The sequence below is a fragment of the Callorhinus ursinus genome, unplaced genomic scaffold (genome assembly GCF_003265705.2).
Source record: "Callorhinus ursinus isolate GAN/ISIS: 27379988/994484 unplaced genomic scaffold, GSC_fseal_2.0 scaffold8, whole genome shotgun sequence".
In the NCBI taxonomy this organism is placed as follows: Eukaryota; Metazoa; Chordata; class Mammalia; order Carnivora; family Otariidae; genus Callorhinus; species Callorhinus ursinus.
In genome coordinates, this window is record NW_027397070.1 from 40,917,406 (window position 1) to 40,936,305 (window position 18,900).

General features: G+C 39.5%; 2 protein-coding genes across 6 annotated transcripts in view; one reads left to right on the forward strand and one right to left on the reverse strand.

Annotated features, from left to right (window-relative positions):
- The window catches only part of RAD51B (RAD51 paralog B), a 630,999-nt gene that overhangs the window by 205,518 nt on the left and 406,581 nt on the right, over nt 1-18,900 (forward strand). The window lies entirely within an intron of this gene.
- On the reverse strand, nt 552-1,986 carry LOC112822266 (dnaJ homolog subfamily A member 1-like). The gene is given in 1 exon segment (XM_073895409.1): nt 552-1,986. A coding segment is annotated over 1 exon segment (1,194 nt). The 5' UTR covers nt 1,894-1,986; the 3' UTR covers nt 552-699.

The window sequence follows — 18,900 nt, forward strand, 5'->3', positions numbered from 1 at the left end:
CCTGCTCCCGAAGTCACTAGTCTGAAGCTTATCATGGTCCAAAGAGAAGGAAAAAAAGTGTAACCAGGACTGATATTAAAAAAAAAAAAAAAGATGGCACAGCAGAAGGCAATGCAGTTCTACAAGTGCAAGCCCTCAAGCAGCAGCATTATGATAAACCCCTTCTTTAAAGAGGTATCCTGTCAATGATACCACAGGCCAAATTACATAGCATGCCATCTTCAAGTAACAGTTGAGGCAATAAATGCAGAGGCATCACAATGAATCCCACTTAACTATAGACCAACACTTCTCTACAAATGCTTTGTCTGACTGCCAATTAAATACAAGTTTTAACTTCATAGCTTAACAATTAAGGGTCATACACTGAAGTCAATACATACACCTAGTATTTCAGTCTGAGCTGTTTCATATACATAGAGCTGAAATTAATTACAATGTATGGCCTAAACAAATGCTAGGGGAGATTTTTTTTTTTAAAGTAGTTTTTACAAATATTAAACTTTATCTTGCACACTGAAGTCATCATACATACAGGGCAAAGTCAGAGCTTTTATATTTGAGTTTATTCTTCATTTAAAACACTACTATAGTTGAATATTAAAACAAAAACAATAGCAAGTAGTGAGCTATGATTATAGTCCTTCACTCATTCACTACTGCATATAAAATGTCAGCAGTGTTTTTTCACTGGCCCCATTAAGAGGTCTGACACTGAACACCACCCCTGGGATGATGTTCATCATCCTCATAGGCTTCCCCATTGTAATGGCGCCGTCTTTCCTGATTTGGATCAAAGTCCACCAGTTCTACCTGGTCCATTTCATCAGTCTCTTCTACTTCCTTCCTCTCAGGTAGGAGTTTTTCCAGCAAAGAAAGTTTATCAGGAGAGAGAAAGCCATTCTCAGGAAAGTTCACCTTAAATTCAATGATAAGGCGACCCTTCTCATATGGTCTACGATAAATTGGCATGCCTTCATTTAGCACACACTTGATATCTCCATGCTTGACAATTTGACCTGGGTGAGAGGTGATGACGATGGTTCGGTTGTCAAGAGTAGATATTGGCTTTTGAAAGCCACACAGTGCTTCAACCAGCTGTATGTCCATACACATGAAGAGGTCTTATCCTCGCCGAGTAAAAACAGCGTGGTCCTTCTGATCTAAAACAATGATAATATCTCCTGGTTCCAGTCCTGGTTCTTGGTCTCCTTCACCATGGAATGTTATCTTCTGGCCGTCCTTCATGCCTTTGTCAATATGAACTTCTAGAATCTTCTTCTCTTGAACTATCTTCCTCCCATTGCAGCTTTTACATCTGTCTTTGGGACTGATCCGTTCCCCATGGCCCTGGCACTCCATGCACACAGACTGAATTTGCTGAACCATTCCAGGTCCTATCTGATGAATTCTTATTTGCATTCCAGTACCTCTGCAATTGGGACAACATTCGACTGCTCCTTTCTTACCACCTCGGCCTTCACATTTATCACAAATCACATTCTTTTGCAGAGCTAGTTTTCGTGTTGCACCATTATATAAATCTTCTAAGGTTACTGAGAGCTGATGCACAACATTTTTACCTCTCCTTTCTCTCTGCATCCTTCCTCCTCCTCCAAAAAACATATCAAAGATGTCCATGGGGGAGCCAAAACCACCACCAGCTCCACCTTCTTTAATTGCCTGTTCTCCTCCTTTGTCATATAATTCCCTTTTCTTTGCATCAGAGAGTACTTCGTAAGCTTGAGAAATCTGTTTAAACTTCTCTCCTTCATTTGGATTCTTATCAGGGTGGTACTTCAAGGCCAGTTTCCTGTAGGCCTTTTTCAATTCCTCTTGGGTGGCATTGGGTTTGACCCCCAAAACATCATAGTAAGTGGTTTCTTTCACCATTTTCTACAGCTGGTGAGAGGGCCGAGGCCGGTGTGGGGGAGCGGGAAGGGGCGCGTTGCTGGGCGCAGCTCGGGCAGCCGCCGCTGCTCCGCGTCTCACCAAGCGTTCTGGAAAGTTCCTGTCCTGGTAGCTTTTAAAGTCAGGAGTTACCAAAGTCTCTATTACTTTAATATGGCTCTTACAGAACTTAAAAATTTTTGTCCTATAATGAGATACCTAAAAGATGTAATTGTTAAAGAAAAAAGTAAAAAATAAAAAAAATAAAGGATGTAATTGTTTAGTGCTGTTTGAGTACTAAAGAGAGTGTTCCAAAGATCATAGGGTTTGAGTTGGCATAACTGATACTGAGGGTGTTTTAATTTAATTTTTTCTCTTCTGTCAGAAGGTGGCCAAAGAGTCAAATGCTTCTTGAGCCTACTCCTAGAATGTGTGGTTAGAGCTGTGGTCCTAGCTTGGAAGAGCAATTCTCAAATTTCTTTTAGCTGTGGCCTTGGGACATGTGTCCAGGTCACACAGTCACATCATTAAAAGATACAAGGTGTTATTTAGAAAGAGAGGAGCTAGGGCAGAATCTTATTTTCTGGCAATTAAAGATGGAACCACCTATGTCAAAACTTCTGTATTTATATGTATTTCCTACTGATAAATAAATTAGACAAAAACATCTAATTTTCCCCCTTATTCATAATTAAGGAAAGTAAGTTTTTATCAGGAGTCATTAATTAAAACTTAATGCTGCCTCTTTCATTTCAAGTCCTATAATGATTTGAAGAGAAAGTTATTGAGAAAAAAGTTGCCATAAAGTGGTTTTTCTTTTAGATTTATTTTTATTTTATTTTATTTTATTATGTTATGTTAATCACAATACATTACATCATTAGTTTTTTTTTTTTAAGATTTTATTTATTTATTTGGCAGAGAGATACAGAGAGAGAGCAAGTAGGCAGATAGGCAGGGAGAGGGAGAAGCAGGCCCCCCGCCGAGCAGGGAGCCTGATGCGGGACTCGATCCCAGGACCCTGGGATTATGACCTGAGCCGAAGGCAGACACTTAACCGACTGAGCCACCCAGGCGCCCCACATCATTAGTTTTTGATGTAGTGTTCCATGAGTCATTGTTTGTGTATAATACCCAGTGCTCCATTCAGTACGTGCCCTCTTTAATACTCATCACCAGGCTAACCCATCCCCCCACCTGCCTCCCCTCTAGAGCTCTCAGTTTGTTTCTCAGAGTCCATAGTCTTTCATGGTTCATCTCCCCCTCTGATTTCCCCCCCTTCTTTTTTTTTTTTTTTAACATATAATGTATTATTTGTTTCAGAGGTACAGGTCTGTGATTCAACAGTCTTACACAATTCACAGCTCTCACCATAGCACATACCCTCCCCAATGTCTATCACCCAGCCACCTCATCCCTCCCACCCTCCATCACTCCAGCAACCCTCATTTTGTTTCCTGAGACTAAGAATTCCTCATATCAGTGAGATCATATGATACATGTCTTTCTCTGATTGACTTATTTGGCTCAGCATAATACCCTCCAGTTCCATCCACGTCGTTGCAAATGGCAAGATTTCATTCCGTTTGATGGCTGCATAATATTCCATTGTGTGTGTGTGTGTGTGTATACACACACACACACACACACACACACACACATATATATACACACCACATCTTCTTCATCCATCTTCATCCATTCATCTGTCGATGGATATCTTGATTCTTTCCATGGTTTAGCTGTTGCGGACGTTGCTGCTATAAACATCGGGATGCACATACCCCTTCGGATCCCTACATTTGTATCTTTGGGGTACATACCCAGTAGTGCAATTGCTGGGTCATAGGGTAGCTCTGTTTTCAACTTTTTGAAGAATCTCCATACTGTTTTCCAGAGTGGCTGCACCAGCTTGCATTCCCACCAACAGTGTAGGAGGGTTCCCCTTTCTCTGCATCCCCACCAACATCTGTCATTTCCTGACTTTTAATTTCAGCCATTCTGACTGGTGTGAGGTGGTATCTCATTGAGGTTCTGATTTAGATTTCCCTGATGCCGAGCGATGTTGAGCACTTTTTCATGTATCTGTTGGCCATTTGGATGTCTTCTTTGGAAAAATGTCTGTTCATGTCTTCTGCCCATTTCTTGATTGGATCATTTGTTCTTTGGGCGTTGAGTTTGATAAGTTCTTTATAGATTTTGGATACTAGCCCTTTATCTGATATGTCATTTGCAAATACCTTCTCCCATTTTGTGGGTTGCCTTTTAGTTTTGTTGACTGTTTCTTTTGCTGTGCAAAAAAGCTTCTTATCTTGATGAAGTCCCAATAGTTCATTTTGGCCCTTGCTTCCCTTGCCTTTGGCGATGTTTCTAGGAAGAAGTTGCTGCAGCTGAGGTCAAAGAGATTGCTGCCTGTGTTCTCCTTTAGGATGTTGATGGACTCCTGTCTCACATTTAGGTCTCTCAACCATTTTGAGTCTATTTTGTGTGTGGTGTAAGGAAATGGTCCAGTTTCATTCTTCTGCATGTGGCCGTCCAATTTTCCCAAAACAATTTGTTGAAGAGACTTTTTTCCATTGGACATTCTTTCCTGCTTTGTCAAAGACTAGTTGACCATAGAGTTGAGGGTCCATTTCTGGGCTCTCGATTCTGTTCCATTGATCTATGTGTCTGTTTTTGTGCCAGTACCATACTGTCTTGATGATGACAGCTTTGTAATAGGGCTTGAAGTCCAGAATTGTGATGCCACCGGCTTTGCTTTTCTTTTTCAATATTTCTCTGGCTATTCGGGGTCTTTTCTGGTTCCATACAAATTTTTAAGATTATTTGTTCCATTTTTTTGAAAAAAGTGGATGGTATTTTGATAGGGATTGCATTAAATGTGTAGATTGCTCTAGGTAGCACTGATATCTTCACAATATTTGTTCTTCCAATCCATGAGCATGGAATGTTTTTCCATTTCTTGGTGTCTTCCTCAGTTTCTTTCATGAGTATTTTATAGTTTTCTGAGTACAGATCCTTTGCCTCTTTGGTTGGATTTATTCCTAGGTATCTTATGGTTTTGGGTGCAATTGTAAATGGGATCGACTCCTTAATTTCTCTCTCTTCTGTCTTGTTGTTGGTGTATAGGAATGCCACTGATTTCTGTGCATTGATTTTATATCCTGCCACTTTACTGAATTCCTGTATAAGTTCTAGCAGTTTTGTGGTTGAGTCTTTTGGGTTTTCCACATGAAGTATCATATCATCTGCAAAGAGTGAGAGTTTGACTTCTTCTTTGCCGATTCGGATGCCTTTGATTTCTTTTTGTTGTCTGATTGCTGTGGCTAGGACTTCTAATACGATGTTGAATAGCAGTGGTGATAGTGGACATCCCTGCCGTGTTCCTGACCTTAGGGGGAGAGCTCACAGTTTTTTCCCATTGAGAATGATATTTGCTCTAGGTTTTTCATAGATGGCTTTTATGATATTGAGGTATGTACCCTCTATCCCTATACTCTGAAGAGTTTTGATCAAGAAAGGATGCTGTACTTTGTCAAATGCTTTTTCTGCATCTATTGAGAAGATCATATGGTTCTTGTTCTTTCTTTTATTAATGTATTGTATCACATTGATTGATTTGCGGATGTTGAACCAACCTTGCAGCCCAGGGATAAATCCCACTTGATCGTGATGAATAATCCTTTTAATGTACTGTTGGATCCTATTAGCTAGTATTTTGGTGAGAATTTTTGCATTTGTGTTCATCAAGGATATTGGTCTGTAATTCTCCTTTTTGATGGGATCTTTGTCTGGTTTGGGGATCAGGGTAATGGTGGCCTCATAAAACAAGTTTGGAAGTTTTCCTTCCATTTCTATTTTTTGGAACAGTTTCAGAAGAATGGGTATTAATTCTTCTTTAAATGTTTGGTAGAACTCCCCTGGGAAGCCCTCTGGCCCTGGGCTTTTGTTTGTTGGGAGATTTTTGATGACTGCTTCAATTTCCTTAGTGGTTATAGGTCTGTTCAGGTTTTCTATTTCTTCCTGGTTCAGTTTTGGTAGTTGATACATCTCTAGGAATGCATCCATTTCTTCCAGATTATCTAATTTGCTGGCGTATAGTTGCTCATAATATGTTCTTATAATTGTTTGTATTTTTTTGGTGTTGGTTGTGATCTCTCCTCTTTCATTCATGATTTTGTGATTTGGGTCATTTCTCTTTTCTTTTTGATAAGTCTGGCCAGGGGTTTATCAATCTTGTTAATTCTTTCAAGGAACCAGCTCCTCATTTCATTGATCTGTTCTACTGTTCTTTTGGTTTCTATTTCATTGATTTCTGCTCTGATCTTTATTATTTCTCTTCTCATGCTGGGTTTAGGCTTTATTTGCTGTTCTTTCTCCAGCTCCTTTAGGTGTAGGGTTAGGTTGTGTATTTGAGACCTTTCTTGTTTCTTGAGAAAGGCTTGTATTGCTATATACTTTCCACTTAGCTCTGCCTTTGCTGCATCCCAAAGATTTTGAACAGTTGTGTTTTCATTTTCATTTGTTTCCATGAATTTTTAAAATTCTTCTTTAATTTCCTGGTTGACCCATTCATTCTTTAGTAGAATGAATATTCTACTCCATGTATTTGAGTTCTTTCCAACTTTCCTCTTGTGATTGAGTTCTAGTTTCAAAGCATTGTGGTCTGAAAATATGCAGGGAATGATCCCAGTCTTTTGGTACCAGTTGAGACCTGATTTGTGACCTAGGATGTGATCTATTCTGGAGAATGTCCCATGGGCACTAGAGAAGAATGTGTATTCCGTTGCTTTGGGATGGAATGTTCTGAATATATCTGTGAAGTCCATTTGGTCCAGTGTGTCATTTAAAGTCTTTATTTCCTTGTTGATATTTTGCTTGGATGATCTGTCCATTTCAGTGAGGGGGGTGTTAAAGTCCCCCACTATTATTGTATTGTTGTCAATGTGTTTCTTTGCTTTTGTTATTAATTGCCTTATATAATTGGCTGCTCCCGTGTTAGGGGCGTAGATATTTACAACTGTTAGATCTTCTTGTTGGATAGACCCTTTAAGTTGGATATAGTGTCCTTCCTCATCTCTTATTATCGTCTTTGGTTTAAAAATCTAATTTGTCTGATATAAGGATTGCCACCCCAGCTTTCTTTTGATGTCCATTAGTATGGTAAATGGTTTTCCACCTCCTCACTTTCAATCTGGGGGTGTCTTTGGGTCTAAAATGAGTCTCTTGCAGACAGCATATCGATGGGTCTTGTTTTTTTTAATCCAATCTGATACCCTGTGTCTTTTGATTGGGGCATTTAGCCCAATTACATTCAGGGTAACTACTGAAAGATATGAATTCAGTGCCATTGTATTGCCTGTAAGGTGAGTGTTACTGTATATTGTCTGTGTTCCTTTCTGGTCTATGTTACTTTTAGGCTCTCTCTTTATACTTAGAGGACTCCTTTCAATATTTCTTGTAGGGCTAGTTTCGTGTTTGCAAATTCCTTTAGTTTTTGTTTATCCTGGAAGGTTTTTATCTCTCCTTCTATTTTCAGTGACAGCCTAGCTGGATATAGTATTCTTGGCTGCATATTTTTGGAGGTGCTTCTGAGATACCCAAGAGGATGAGCTAGACAATAAATTTGGGAATTGCAGGGATTATATCTGTTTTGTTCCTTGTTATATCCTGTTCTTCAGATGGTGTCTACATTTCTAGGGATAGAGACCGGTTTAGGCTGGATGTATAGATTTGGTATTCTTCAGGAAATAGTTGGCTTGACTGAAACCAAGGAAGCAGGTGAAATTGTCTAGGAAGAATCCCTATAGGGAGAAGAGGGCCTAGCATAGCAACATACTGGGAAGTATATTCAGGGAACTGAAGAGGAGGGACTGCAGAAGTTTGAGGAAAATCAGGAGTGTATGTTATATGGAAACCAAGGGAAGAGAGAATTTTTATTTATTTTATTAATTATTTATTTTTAAAGATTTTATTTATTTATTTGACACAGAGAGAGAGAGAGACAGCGAGAGAGGGAACACAAGCAGGGGGAGTGGGAGAGGGAGAAGCAGGCTTCCCACGAAGCAGGGAGCCTGATGTGGGGCTCAATACTGATCATGACCTGAGCCGAAGGCAGCTGCTTAACGACTGAGCCACCCAGGCGCTTGAGAAGAGACAATTTTAAAGGAAGGGAGTATTTAATGGTTTTGAATTCAACTAAAATGTCAAGTAAGAGAAAGACTGGTAAGATGACTTTGGATTTTGCAACTAAAAAGCATTGTTGACTTTTTGAGAACCTTTTTTGGTAGACTTTTGGTTGCAGGAGTTCAATAAATTTGGTTAAGGACTAAGTGGGAGGTGAGTGGATGGAACAAGTGCAGGTCATGCTTTGATATATTTTGCTATAAGGAAGAGAATAGACTGAAGATAGTATGTGAAGGAGGTATGGGCTGGGGGAGGGCATGAGGGCTTGAGCATAAATGCAGATAAGAAGGAGACAATGGAGACATAAAGGTTGGTATAGGAGAGGAGAACCTGGGGATAGGAGCACCTTGAGATGGGTTGAGTCTAGAGCACAGGGGAGAAGGACTGATCTTAGATAGGAGTATCCTTCAAACTGGAGGGATATTTTTAGTGATAGAGAAGGTCCATATTCTGCTGCGATTAGTTTCCAGTCTTCCAGGGAATTCTACTGGGGCTTCCTGAAGATTCAGAGTGACAGAGACACTAAGAGACCTCTGGCAAAATCCGTACCATTTTGAATTCCTAAAGGGCCATTGATCCCTAGAGGCTGCAGTGCATTCATTTGATGACTCTCTTTATTGTGGGTAGCAGACATATACTAAAATAGGACTCTGAAACTATGGGTTAGGTTAGGGTTTGGTGTCCAATTCTAGTCTAAATAATCAGAGTATCACGGTGTTCTGGATCCTCTGGAAACTTACACAGGTGTTGAAGTACAACCTGGAGTCACCTATAGTTAATCTACTTTAATTAGCAACTATGCCATTCTCATTATGACTCTTCATTATTACTGATCTATATGATGATTGTTGGTTATAGAAAACTCAGTGTTATCATAGTATTAAGCTTAAATTTTACTGTTCAAATGTTAAAGGATTGATTATAGTTCACTTTCTTCTGTGGCTTAATAGAGTATAGTCTTTGGAGCCAGAAAAAAAGTAGATTCAAATCCTGGCTCCATCACTGACTAAGTTTATGTGGCCTTGAGCACGTCATTTAGTGTTTAATATCCTCATGCGAATACCTGGTAATATCTAACCTGCATCATGGTTACAAAGATTAGAGGTCATACATATATGCCAGCACATTATTGGTATTAATAAATAGGAGCTGATTTTTATTTATATAAATAAATAATTTATTATTTCCTATTATAAGACCCTTAACACGCATACTCTGAATTAATTTTAGAATACCTAATCAAAATTGAGGATTTTTTTTTCCTCCATGGTGATGGATCTCATTCTTTGATGAGAGATTAATGGTGATGTCCACAGTGTAAGTTTTGGTAGTCACAGAAGTCTTGTGATAATTCTGGGTCAGCTAAAAACATCTTCTGTTGGCCTACATGTCATCATAGTAAATAACAAGAAAAGAGGTAAAATTCTAGATTTTTAAGGTATAAGGAAGCAAATCAAATTTTACTGGATCCCTGTTATTTTCCATTAATGTAATTTGGTTAGAAGATGTTATTTTTTTACAGATTTAGCTTCTCTCCAATCTTTTTTTTTTCTTCTGTTTAATAACTTCTTTTCCCCCTTCTTCCTTTTCTGCAGATTATTGGGAACTTTCTCCTGTTGCAGCATTTGGTGCTTTCAGTCATGCCAGGAAATCTTTTTGTGTACCAGCAATGCTGTAGATGTGTGCTTGTTGAGGGAGGGGAGAGTAGGGGCAGAGGAGGAAGGGAGAGGTGGTGTCTAGGATAATTGTGCTGGTGTTTTTCCCTCTTTGAGAGAAGCTTCAGTATGTGTTTGGCTCTGGCTTAGGTACTCTGTGGGCCTAACTGGAGGAGCAGGCTGGGGAGGGGGAAAAGGCAATTAAGATTTTATTTATTTATTTGACAGAGAGAGACACAGCGGGAGAGGGAACATAAGCAGGGGGAGCAGGAGAGGGAGAAGCAGGCTCCCTGCTGAGCAGGGAGCCCGATGTGGGGCTCGATCCCAGGACCCTGGGATCATGACCTGAGCGGAAGGCAGACGCTTAACGACTGAGCCACCCAGGCACCCCTGGAGAAGGCAATTAAAACCTCGAACAGTGTAAAGGCCCTTCTTAATTAAGTGGTAAGGATGGAAAAAATAAAATACCTCAAGCTTTATTTCTGTTTTCCTTTTAAAAGTCTGCTGAGGAATCAGAGGTCATGTCCCTTAGAAAAGATAAGGTTGTTTAAAATAACAACTCCAGAGAAAGAAAAGTTTTTATGAACCTTTCAGATAAAGTCATCTTTGTTTGTATATGTGCTGCTGAAGCGAGCACAAGTCATCTTTGTTTGATTCCCTGAGCCCCTTTACCTATGTATTCCTCCCCACCTGCACCATCATTTCAACGCTGAAGCACCCAGTTCCCTGGAGTATTAATGGAGACAGTTCAAGTATCTGCTCCGTTTCCTTTGTTCTATTTGCTTTTGGTCCTTGCTGGGAAACGCTCTGAAAACTGAACCAGCTACTGAACACAAAGGCGGATGGTATTGTCCCTCCTGGTAACGCACCGTGGGATTTGTTCCCACCTCTTGTTCATGACTCATTAGTCCCTAAGTGCAGAAAAGGTTGCTCTTGGAATAAAAGGAATGGACCCAGCGCGGAGTCCTTTTTCGCCTTTCCCTGTGTTTTATTTGGGTGCACTCGCAGTTCTTCATCTTCATTAGCGAGCTGGCAGGGGGCTGGCACAGTGCGGAGAGTAGATTTTGCTGGTTCCCTGGGGATGTATCGGAGATCTCAGAACTCAATACCCTACCGTAAAAATGATCCTGGGCTTCAGATGACTTTTGGATGGAACAAAGCCATCCGTCCCAATCTGCTTGGGCCTCTCGGATTGCCATCCTTGCCGAGAACCGGTCTCACTCCCAGCTCTTTTCCTTCCTCTGAATGTAGTGCTTTCGGTAGCTTCTGCGTCAGGTCAGTGTTCCTGTGTGTGTGAAAAAGCAAGCTCTGGGCAAGGACCGTTGTATTTAAAGCACACTTCAGGATGGTGGTTTCTCATGAGAGGTGTCAGCAGTTACTTGTGGGCTTTTATGCCCCAGGTGATATCATTTCAGATTTGCATCTAATATTTGGGAAAGCACATGAAAAGTAGAGATACTATAAAAAACTGAGTTGCATATTTATATTTCAAGTTGTTTTTCCTAATTTTCCCGAGTGACCAAATTATTGTCTTATTTAAAGCCCAGGCACCCGGGGAACTCTCTCTGTGCATGAACTAATTCAGTAATTGAGTGTGACACAAACATGAGCAGTGTCCATCAAACCTTTCTTTATTTTTTATTTAGTTCTTTTTTTTTTTTTTTAATTTGACAGAGAGAGAGAGAGAGAGAGAGCACGCAAGCAGGGGGAACAGCAGAGGGAGAGGGAGAAGCAGGCTCCCTAATGAGCAGGGAGCCCGATGTGGGACTCGATCCCAGGACCTGGGATCATGACCTGAGCTGAAGGCAGACGCTTAACCGACTGGGCCACCCAGGCGCCCCCATCACATCTTTCTTTAAAGCACTCGGAGTACTGATAGCATTGTGCTTTGTGAAACTTACCGCGTTTATAATCCATAGTTCTTGAGAACTGGGACTATACTTATTTTAAGGCAGCACAGGAAAATAAGAATAGGACACTTTTGTCATTAAATGATCAGTATAACCTTAGAAAACTCAACTCTTGTCCTTTGATTTGCCATCATATTGTAGTTAAAGTAACAGAGAAAGGTTTGCAGTTTTAATAAATTGTCCTAAATTTTTAAAGGTCTCCAAGTACATTGCTATTGTATTTAAATAATACTCAGACTGTATGAGATATTTAGGACCTTTGTAGAGAGTATTCATTTATTTAGGCAAGATTCCTTTGGTTCTATAGGAAAATAACATGCTGTTTGCAAATGTGAGATGTTATTTTTGTTTTGTGCTTCAAGTTTGCAGTCATGCTCTCATTTTTTTTTTTACAGAAAATTTATGATAGAATCTTTGCTTTAAGAAGGTTATAGAGATAATAGATATATATTTTCATAGTCTGGGTTTACACAATTTTATATTGCATAAAACAAGGAGTGTTTGGCTTACCTCTTCCTGCTACCACAGACAATGGTATGAGGAACATCTTTGTACTCTTGAGGTATGTACTCGGGAGTAGGATTGCAGGATCATCAAGAACACATATTCTGGGGGAGCCTGGGTGTCTCATTCGGTTAATCATCTGATTCTTGGTTTCGGCTCAGGTCATGATCTCGGGGTCCTGGGATCAGGTCCCACATTGGGCTCTGCACTCAGCTTGGAGTCTGTTTTGGATTCTCTCTTTCCCTTTCTCTTTGTCCCTCCCCCTCATTTGTGCTCTCTCTCTTTAAAATAAATAAAAATCTTTAAAAGAACACGGCTGTACTGTGTCCCACCAATAGTAGATGAATGCTCCTGCTTCCCCATATCCTTGCTGATGTTTGTATAGACTTTTCATTTTTCTAAACTGATGGGTATAAAGAGATATTTCATTTTAATTTGCGTTTCTTTGATTATTAGTGAGGTTTAGTCTCTATATACTAGTTATTTGGCTTTGTCCTATTGTGACTTAAGACTTTGTGTTGATGTAGACCTTAATTTTGAATTCATCAAATATATCTCTTCTCCTTCTTCTTCTTTTTTTTTTTTTTTTTTTAACCTTAAAGTTATGCTTTTAGATTCCGGGGTTACTCTCTGATCTGATATATTTTTCTTTTAGCCACCTTTTTCTTTTTTTAAGATTTTGTTTATTTGAGAGAGAGAGAGAGCATGAATAGGGGAAGGGGCAGAAGGAGAGACTATCCAAGCAGACTCCCCCTGAACGCAGAGGCCGACACAGGGCTCAATTTCACAACCCATGAGATCAACCCATGAGCCAAAATCAAGAGTCCGACGCTTAACCGACTGAGCCACCCAGGCGCCCCACTGTTAGCCACCTTTACATTTAAGTTTCAGTTCATCTAGATGTCACGTTTGGATATATTAGCATTGTTTGAGGTAACAGATTCATTGTAATACAATGCAACAGTTTCGTATGGACTAAAAGGCCATGCTGCATCGTGGGTGTAGTTTGAAAAGAGGATTTAATGAGAAAGGAGAGAAGGCTATGCATAGTACATTGCCACTGATGAAAAATTTGAAGCATATGCATACACAAAATAACACTTCATATTTTTCAGATAAACAATCCATATCCAAAGATAGATGCCAGACAATTAAGTGATAGTTTAGAAGTAGGAGAGAATGGGGATTGGAGATAAAGGGGGAAAACCATTAAAAAAATAAACCAAGAGAGGGGCCTTCCACAGACTGATAGTCATAGTATACTCTGGGCTGAGAAGTATGATTAACTCAGTAGTCTGGGGATAGGTGAATATAATTTAGGAGAGGTGACGGGAAAATAGGTTAGTCAAAAAATGGTTAATTGAAGGAAAACAAATAAAATATTTTAAGTGTTATGATTCATAAGCAAGATGCCTGTAAGGAAGAAAAATGCCCCTAAATAACTACATCAGGTTGCGCCTTTTTGGTTTTTAAAGCTTTTATGGGAGAAACAGGAACTTCTCTTTTTTTTCCTTAGGTGAAGATATCTAAAATAAGGAAAGCAGATGTTTCTTTTCAAGTGCATGTGTACACCTGCCACAGGACAAAATGAGTAGCTACTATTGAGAACAGGCTCTGGTTGTCTTTTATGTTGCTTGTTAAATTAAAACTCTTTCCCTGGCAAGTACAGGTTTATAATTAAGTCATTTATCATGTGTGCTCTGGGCTGCATGTTAAATTTGATGATATACAGAAGTGATATGCGGGTGGTTACTTATAAATTAGATGGATGAGTTATTTTATTGGCCTTTGTCATTTGATGTGTAGGTTCTTATTCATAACAAACATTGAACATTGACTAATTGTATGCAACTGAAGGGAGCAAAGAAGATCGTGGTCTAGATCTGTGTTCTCAACTTAATTTCAACCAACACTCTTGGGGAATATGATAAACTCCCATTAGTAGAAATGGCACTCTCTTGGCACCAAACTAAATTAGTTACAGTATAAAGGAGTTTTCCTCTGGCAGATACAGATTCCATATTTCCTTCCCCTCACTATTACATATACTGTTTTTTGCTATAGTTAGTTCTGTTGGTATTCTGCCCCAAACCCCCTCATTTATCTTATGTCCACATATTCAACACTATACTAACACTTTATATTTATAATCTGATTTATTCCTCATTACAACCTGCATATTATAGATAAAGGAAACAGACTCCAAAAGGTTTAATGATTATCCTAGGACTGTACAGCTATAAGTAACAGAACTAGGTTTTGAAGCCAAACATAACTCCAAAGCTCATTTTTTTTTTCCCTTCCTGACTACACTGTATTTTTCATGGACTATCTTCAACAAAATCCATATTTGTATAGAAAGTGACATCTTCATTAGACTCCTTAATTTTTTAAGAGGACTTTAAGCCTACCCTCTGTTCTTGCAGAGGGTAGCTATTGCTAAAGGATGTGGTCCTTTTAAGTTGCACCACAAAAAAAAAAAAAAAAAATCTGTGTTCAGGTTCCTTTTAGAGATTAGAATTTTTAAAATTTTTTTTTTAGATTTTATTTTTATTTCTTTGAGATGGAGAGAGAGAGTAAGCACAAGCAGGGGCACTAGGGAGCCTGATGTGGGGCTCCATCCAGGGACCCTGGGATCATGACCTGAGCCAAAGGCAGAAGCTTAATGGACTGAGCCACCCAGGTGCCCTGAGATTAGAATTTTAAATTCTCTGTTGTCCAATTGCTTAAAAACCTACTTCTGAGAAATGGTATTTATAGAATAGTGGTGTTAAGTCACTGGCCTTCAATGATGGATGTTACAGCAAATAATTGGATGAAGTTCACTATTCTATGAGTATTTAATGAGAAGGCCACTTATTATACTACATGGCATCATCTTTGAGAGGACCTAGAGATCTCAAAGTTTGGAAGCACTGACTCATTTTCTAAAAAAATCTTGTGGCTATGATGAATCTTATACTTGTTCATACTGTCTTCTTTACATTAGTTATTAGGAAGGTTAGAGCCAAATTTGCAGACCATCTCTAATGGCCATGGAGGAATAAGCAATATATATTTGTGCACTGATCTTATTCCTAGCATTATTTTCCTGTTTATGTTCCTCTTGGATCTCATGTTTCTTAATCTTTAAAATTTAAATCTTTAAAATCTTTGCTTTGAATGTATTTTCACAAACTGCAACATATCCCTTTGCTGGTGATGAATATAAATGTACAAATCATCTGTTTAAGATCAACTGAAGCTTTCCTGACCTGATGGTTAAATCACCTTCCTGCTAGGAGTATCATATATACATGTTCATTTTCCTCATTTGTTTTCCTCCTTTCTTTCATCTCCTTCTACTTTTCCATCGTTTATTATGGATTTCTCTCTTGAGCAACATATTAGTAGAATGTCAGTGGTGCTTTTCATTGTTGAGTATGAACATAGAGTTATTTTTCTGAAAAATTAGTCTTTTAATGTGTATTTCTCCACGTTCAATTTTTAGTAAAGGCATACATTTAATTTTTATGAAAACATAAAGACATTTAACTCATTTGATTGCTTTCATAAGGATAAGAGTAGGGAAATTTGGAATCTCGGTGGGCGGTGCCATTATAGAAGTTTTTGAGAGTTTACATAAAAGAGAATGCTTTTTTCAGCTTGATCTCATGAAGGTAATGAATACCCTATTGCCTCCTGGCCATCTCTAATTCGATGTTCAACTAGTACTTCAAATCGTCTGAAACATCCCGTATAATTTTCCCCCCAAATAAAGTTACCTCCACACTTTCCCCACCCCATTTCCCACTTCATTTCTTATTTTGATGAATGGCACTGCTCTAACCCCCTAGTTACCTGAACCACACACATGGCTGTCATATTAGACGTCCCTATCAGTCACCCCGTTCTTTATATTTTACCTACTCCACGGCTTTGAAGCTAGCCTTTTTCCATCCCCATTGCTCTTTCCTGGTCCGAGAGCCTAGCCTTGCCTAAGCAGGCACTCAAATTCTTGAAGAAATGAACAAATGAATGTTGGGATGGATTGTCTTAGTTTCATTGCTTCTCTCTGGACTTCCTGCCTCACTTCTGGCTGCTCCTAATGTTGTCAGAGTGATAGTCCTAAGATGTCAGTCAGATCCTGTCACTCCTCTGCTTAGAACCTTCAATGGCTCCTTCTAGCTTTCAGGCTTAAGTTTAGTTTTGGCTCTTCATGTTAAGTCCCCTGCATCATGCTGGTCTTACCTCCTGCCATTTCTCTCTCCTGACCATGTAGTTTCATCTTGTGGCTACGTGCTTCATTTCCTCCCACATGTTGTTCATTTTGCAGAACCTAACTGAAGTGTCACTGGGAGAACTTGACTACTGCTGCCGGTCTGAGTTAGATGCCTTTTTTCCTTGCTCACATATCCCTTTATGCAAAGTGTCATGACATGTCCCCTATTAAACTGTTATCGTGACTTTCTTACATAGGGGCCTGATCTTAACACAAGTTCTTTACTCCCAGACAGTGTCCAACATTTAGTGAATAGCCAGTAATTATTGGCGGGCTGCCTGAACATGGAATAGAATAAGTCTGTAGGTTGTGATCCAGTCTGATTGTTTATTCATTCAGTAACTATCTATTGAGTCCTTACTGTGTGCCAGGTACTGTTTGAGAGGCTGGGGATCCTACAATGAACAAAAACAGTACCTACCAGACAATTAAAAAGCAAGCACATAGATACATAGTGTTAGGTAGTAAGTGTTGTAAGGAAAATGAAGAGGAATAAGGAGGTCCTAGAGCATATGGTCAAGCAAGGCATGTTTAAAGAGGAAACCTTTGAGCAGAGACCGGAATGAAGTGAGAGAAGAGCCATGTAGCCATGGTGGTGGTGTTGGGGGAGGGTGGGTGGTTCTGGGCAGAGAGGATAACATTCCTGGACATCTGTTATGTACCAGGCCCAGTTCTAGGGGCCTTGGAGATGGCAATGAAAAGACTGTTAAACATCAGCATTGTTTATTGTTTACTAACAATAACTGAAAAATCCCAACATGGGAAAGTCCCTTTGTCCTCCCCAACTGCTTGTCACTTCCTACTCTTTTTTCTGGGAGGCGAATCCATAGATTTTTATTGTTTAGAGGCTCCTAACACAGTAGGATGCTGATTTAGGGGACAGATCTCCAATCTCTCCATATTTAATCACGGTGGTCAAGGATGTGTGAAAGCGTCTTAGGTTTTTATGTCTTTGAGTTGACCGAAGTTGTGGATGTATATAAAATTCCCTTACTGTAACTGGATATAGATACTACCGTTTTCTTTTCCCAGACCCCCAATCTAGTCCACAACCCTGGATAAACTTGCTTAGACCCTTTTCCCTAAGTAAGACAAGAAATTATAATTTTGACCGCTATTCTTGCTCTGTCACCTGCTTAGTGCATAAATTAAGTCTGCTCTGTGGCAGTTTCCCATGTGTAAGCAGGGCACCCTTCCAGTTAAGTTGTAAAAATCTATGTTTAAATAAGCCCCATGCCCTTGAAGAATAGGAGCCACAGAAATGTCAAGTCCAAAGAGAAAAAAAAGAAAGAACATTCCTAAGAAAACTGTGTCAGTTTGCAAATTCGTTTTCCTCTGGTGGCAGCTGACAGGTGGAGTGACAATCCAACCAAATAACAGTAGGGCCATTGTGATAGGAGGGAACTTAATATTGTTATTGTTCCGCTTAGATGAAATTTGTGTGAGACTATGCCAGCTCTTGTATTGAGAAAACCCAATCGGGCGGAAGAGTTTTTGGTTTCTGCCTTTAGAGCCGCCCAACTACTCAGGGAAACCGATTAAATCTGGAAGGTGGCAGCTCACTCGACAGGCTTCTCCAGGCACCTTTGAGGGGAATCAAAGATAAATAAATACCACGTTTTATGAGAGGAGTATGGGGTGAGAGGGAGTGCCTGGACAGGAGTTAAAATTTCACAGGGTGGGGGAAGTTCTTGCTGACTTTCTTCCTGATTAGGCTCTTGTCTCATGACCTCGTTCATGCTTGGATTAGACCTGGCCCTTGTAAACATGTTGTAGTTTGATAGGAAAGGAAGGAGATAGAAGTGTTTTGCAACGACCTCAACCGTAGAGGGAAAATGATCAAATACAAATTTCTTTCTTGGGAAAAAATGGCTTGTCAAACTATTTTACAAATCATATTGGATGCTTATTTGCCTATGGAACATGTGAAACTCTGGCCTGTTGTACAAAGCTTAATTTTGAAAGTCTGTAGTTTCTTCAGGAAAGGTTTATGGCTCCTGTTCTAAGGTTGGTAAACTACTGCAGTACTTAGCGCCTCTATTTACGGAGTGTGGACACTGGTCTCTCATACTTCCATTGTGCCTTACTTATTTTTTCTAATATTTATGAATAATTTTAATGTGAGCATGACCTACCTCAAAGGGGCTATGGATATTTAATTAGCTAAAAATAATTCATTATTTTTCATAAACTTCTAGAGCTTTAGAGATCATTTGGCCCACCCCTGCCACTTTGCAAAGAGTAAACTGAAGCCCCGAAAGGATCAGTGGCTTGCTTAGGGGCATTCAGCTAGCAAAGAGATGTGCAGGGACTCCCCTCAGATCCTGACCCCCAGCACTCTTTTTTCCTATGTTGATGCATATCTTTTGAGCTGCTTAGGGTTCAGTGTTACAAGCAGTGCAGAGAACTATAGCATCTTATTTTATTGACTTACAAAGAATAATTCATAACCTAATTAAATGAATTCCTTGTATAATTCAGAACCTCATATGAA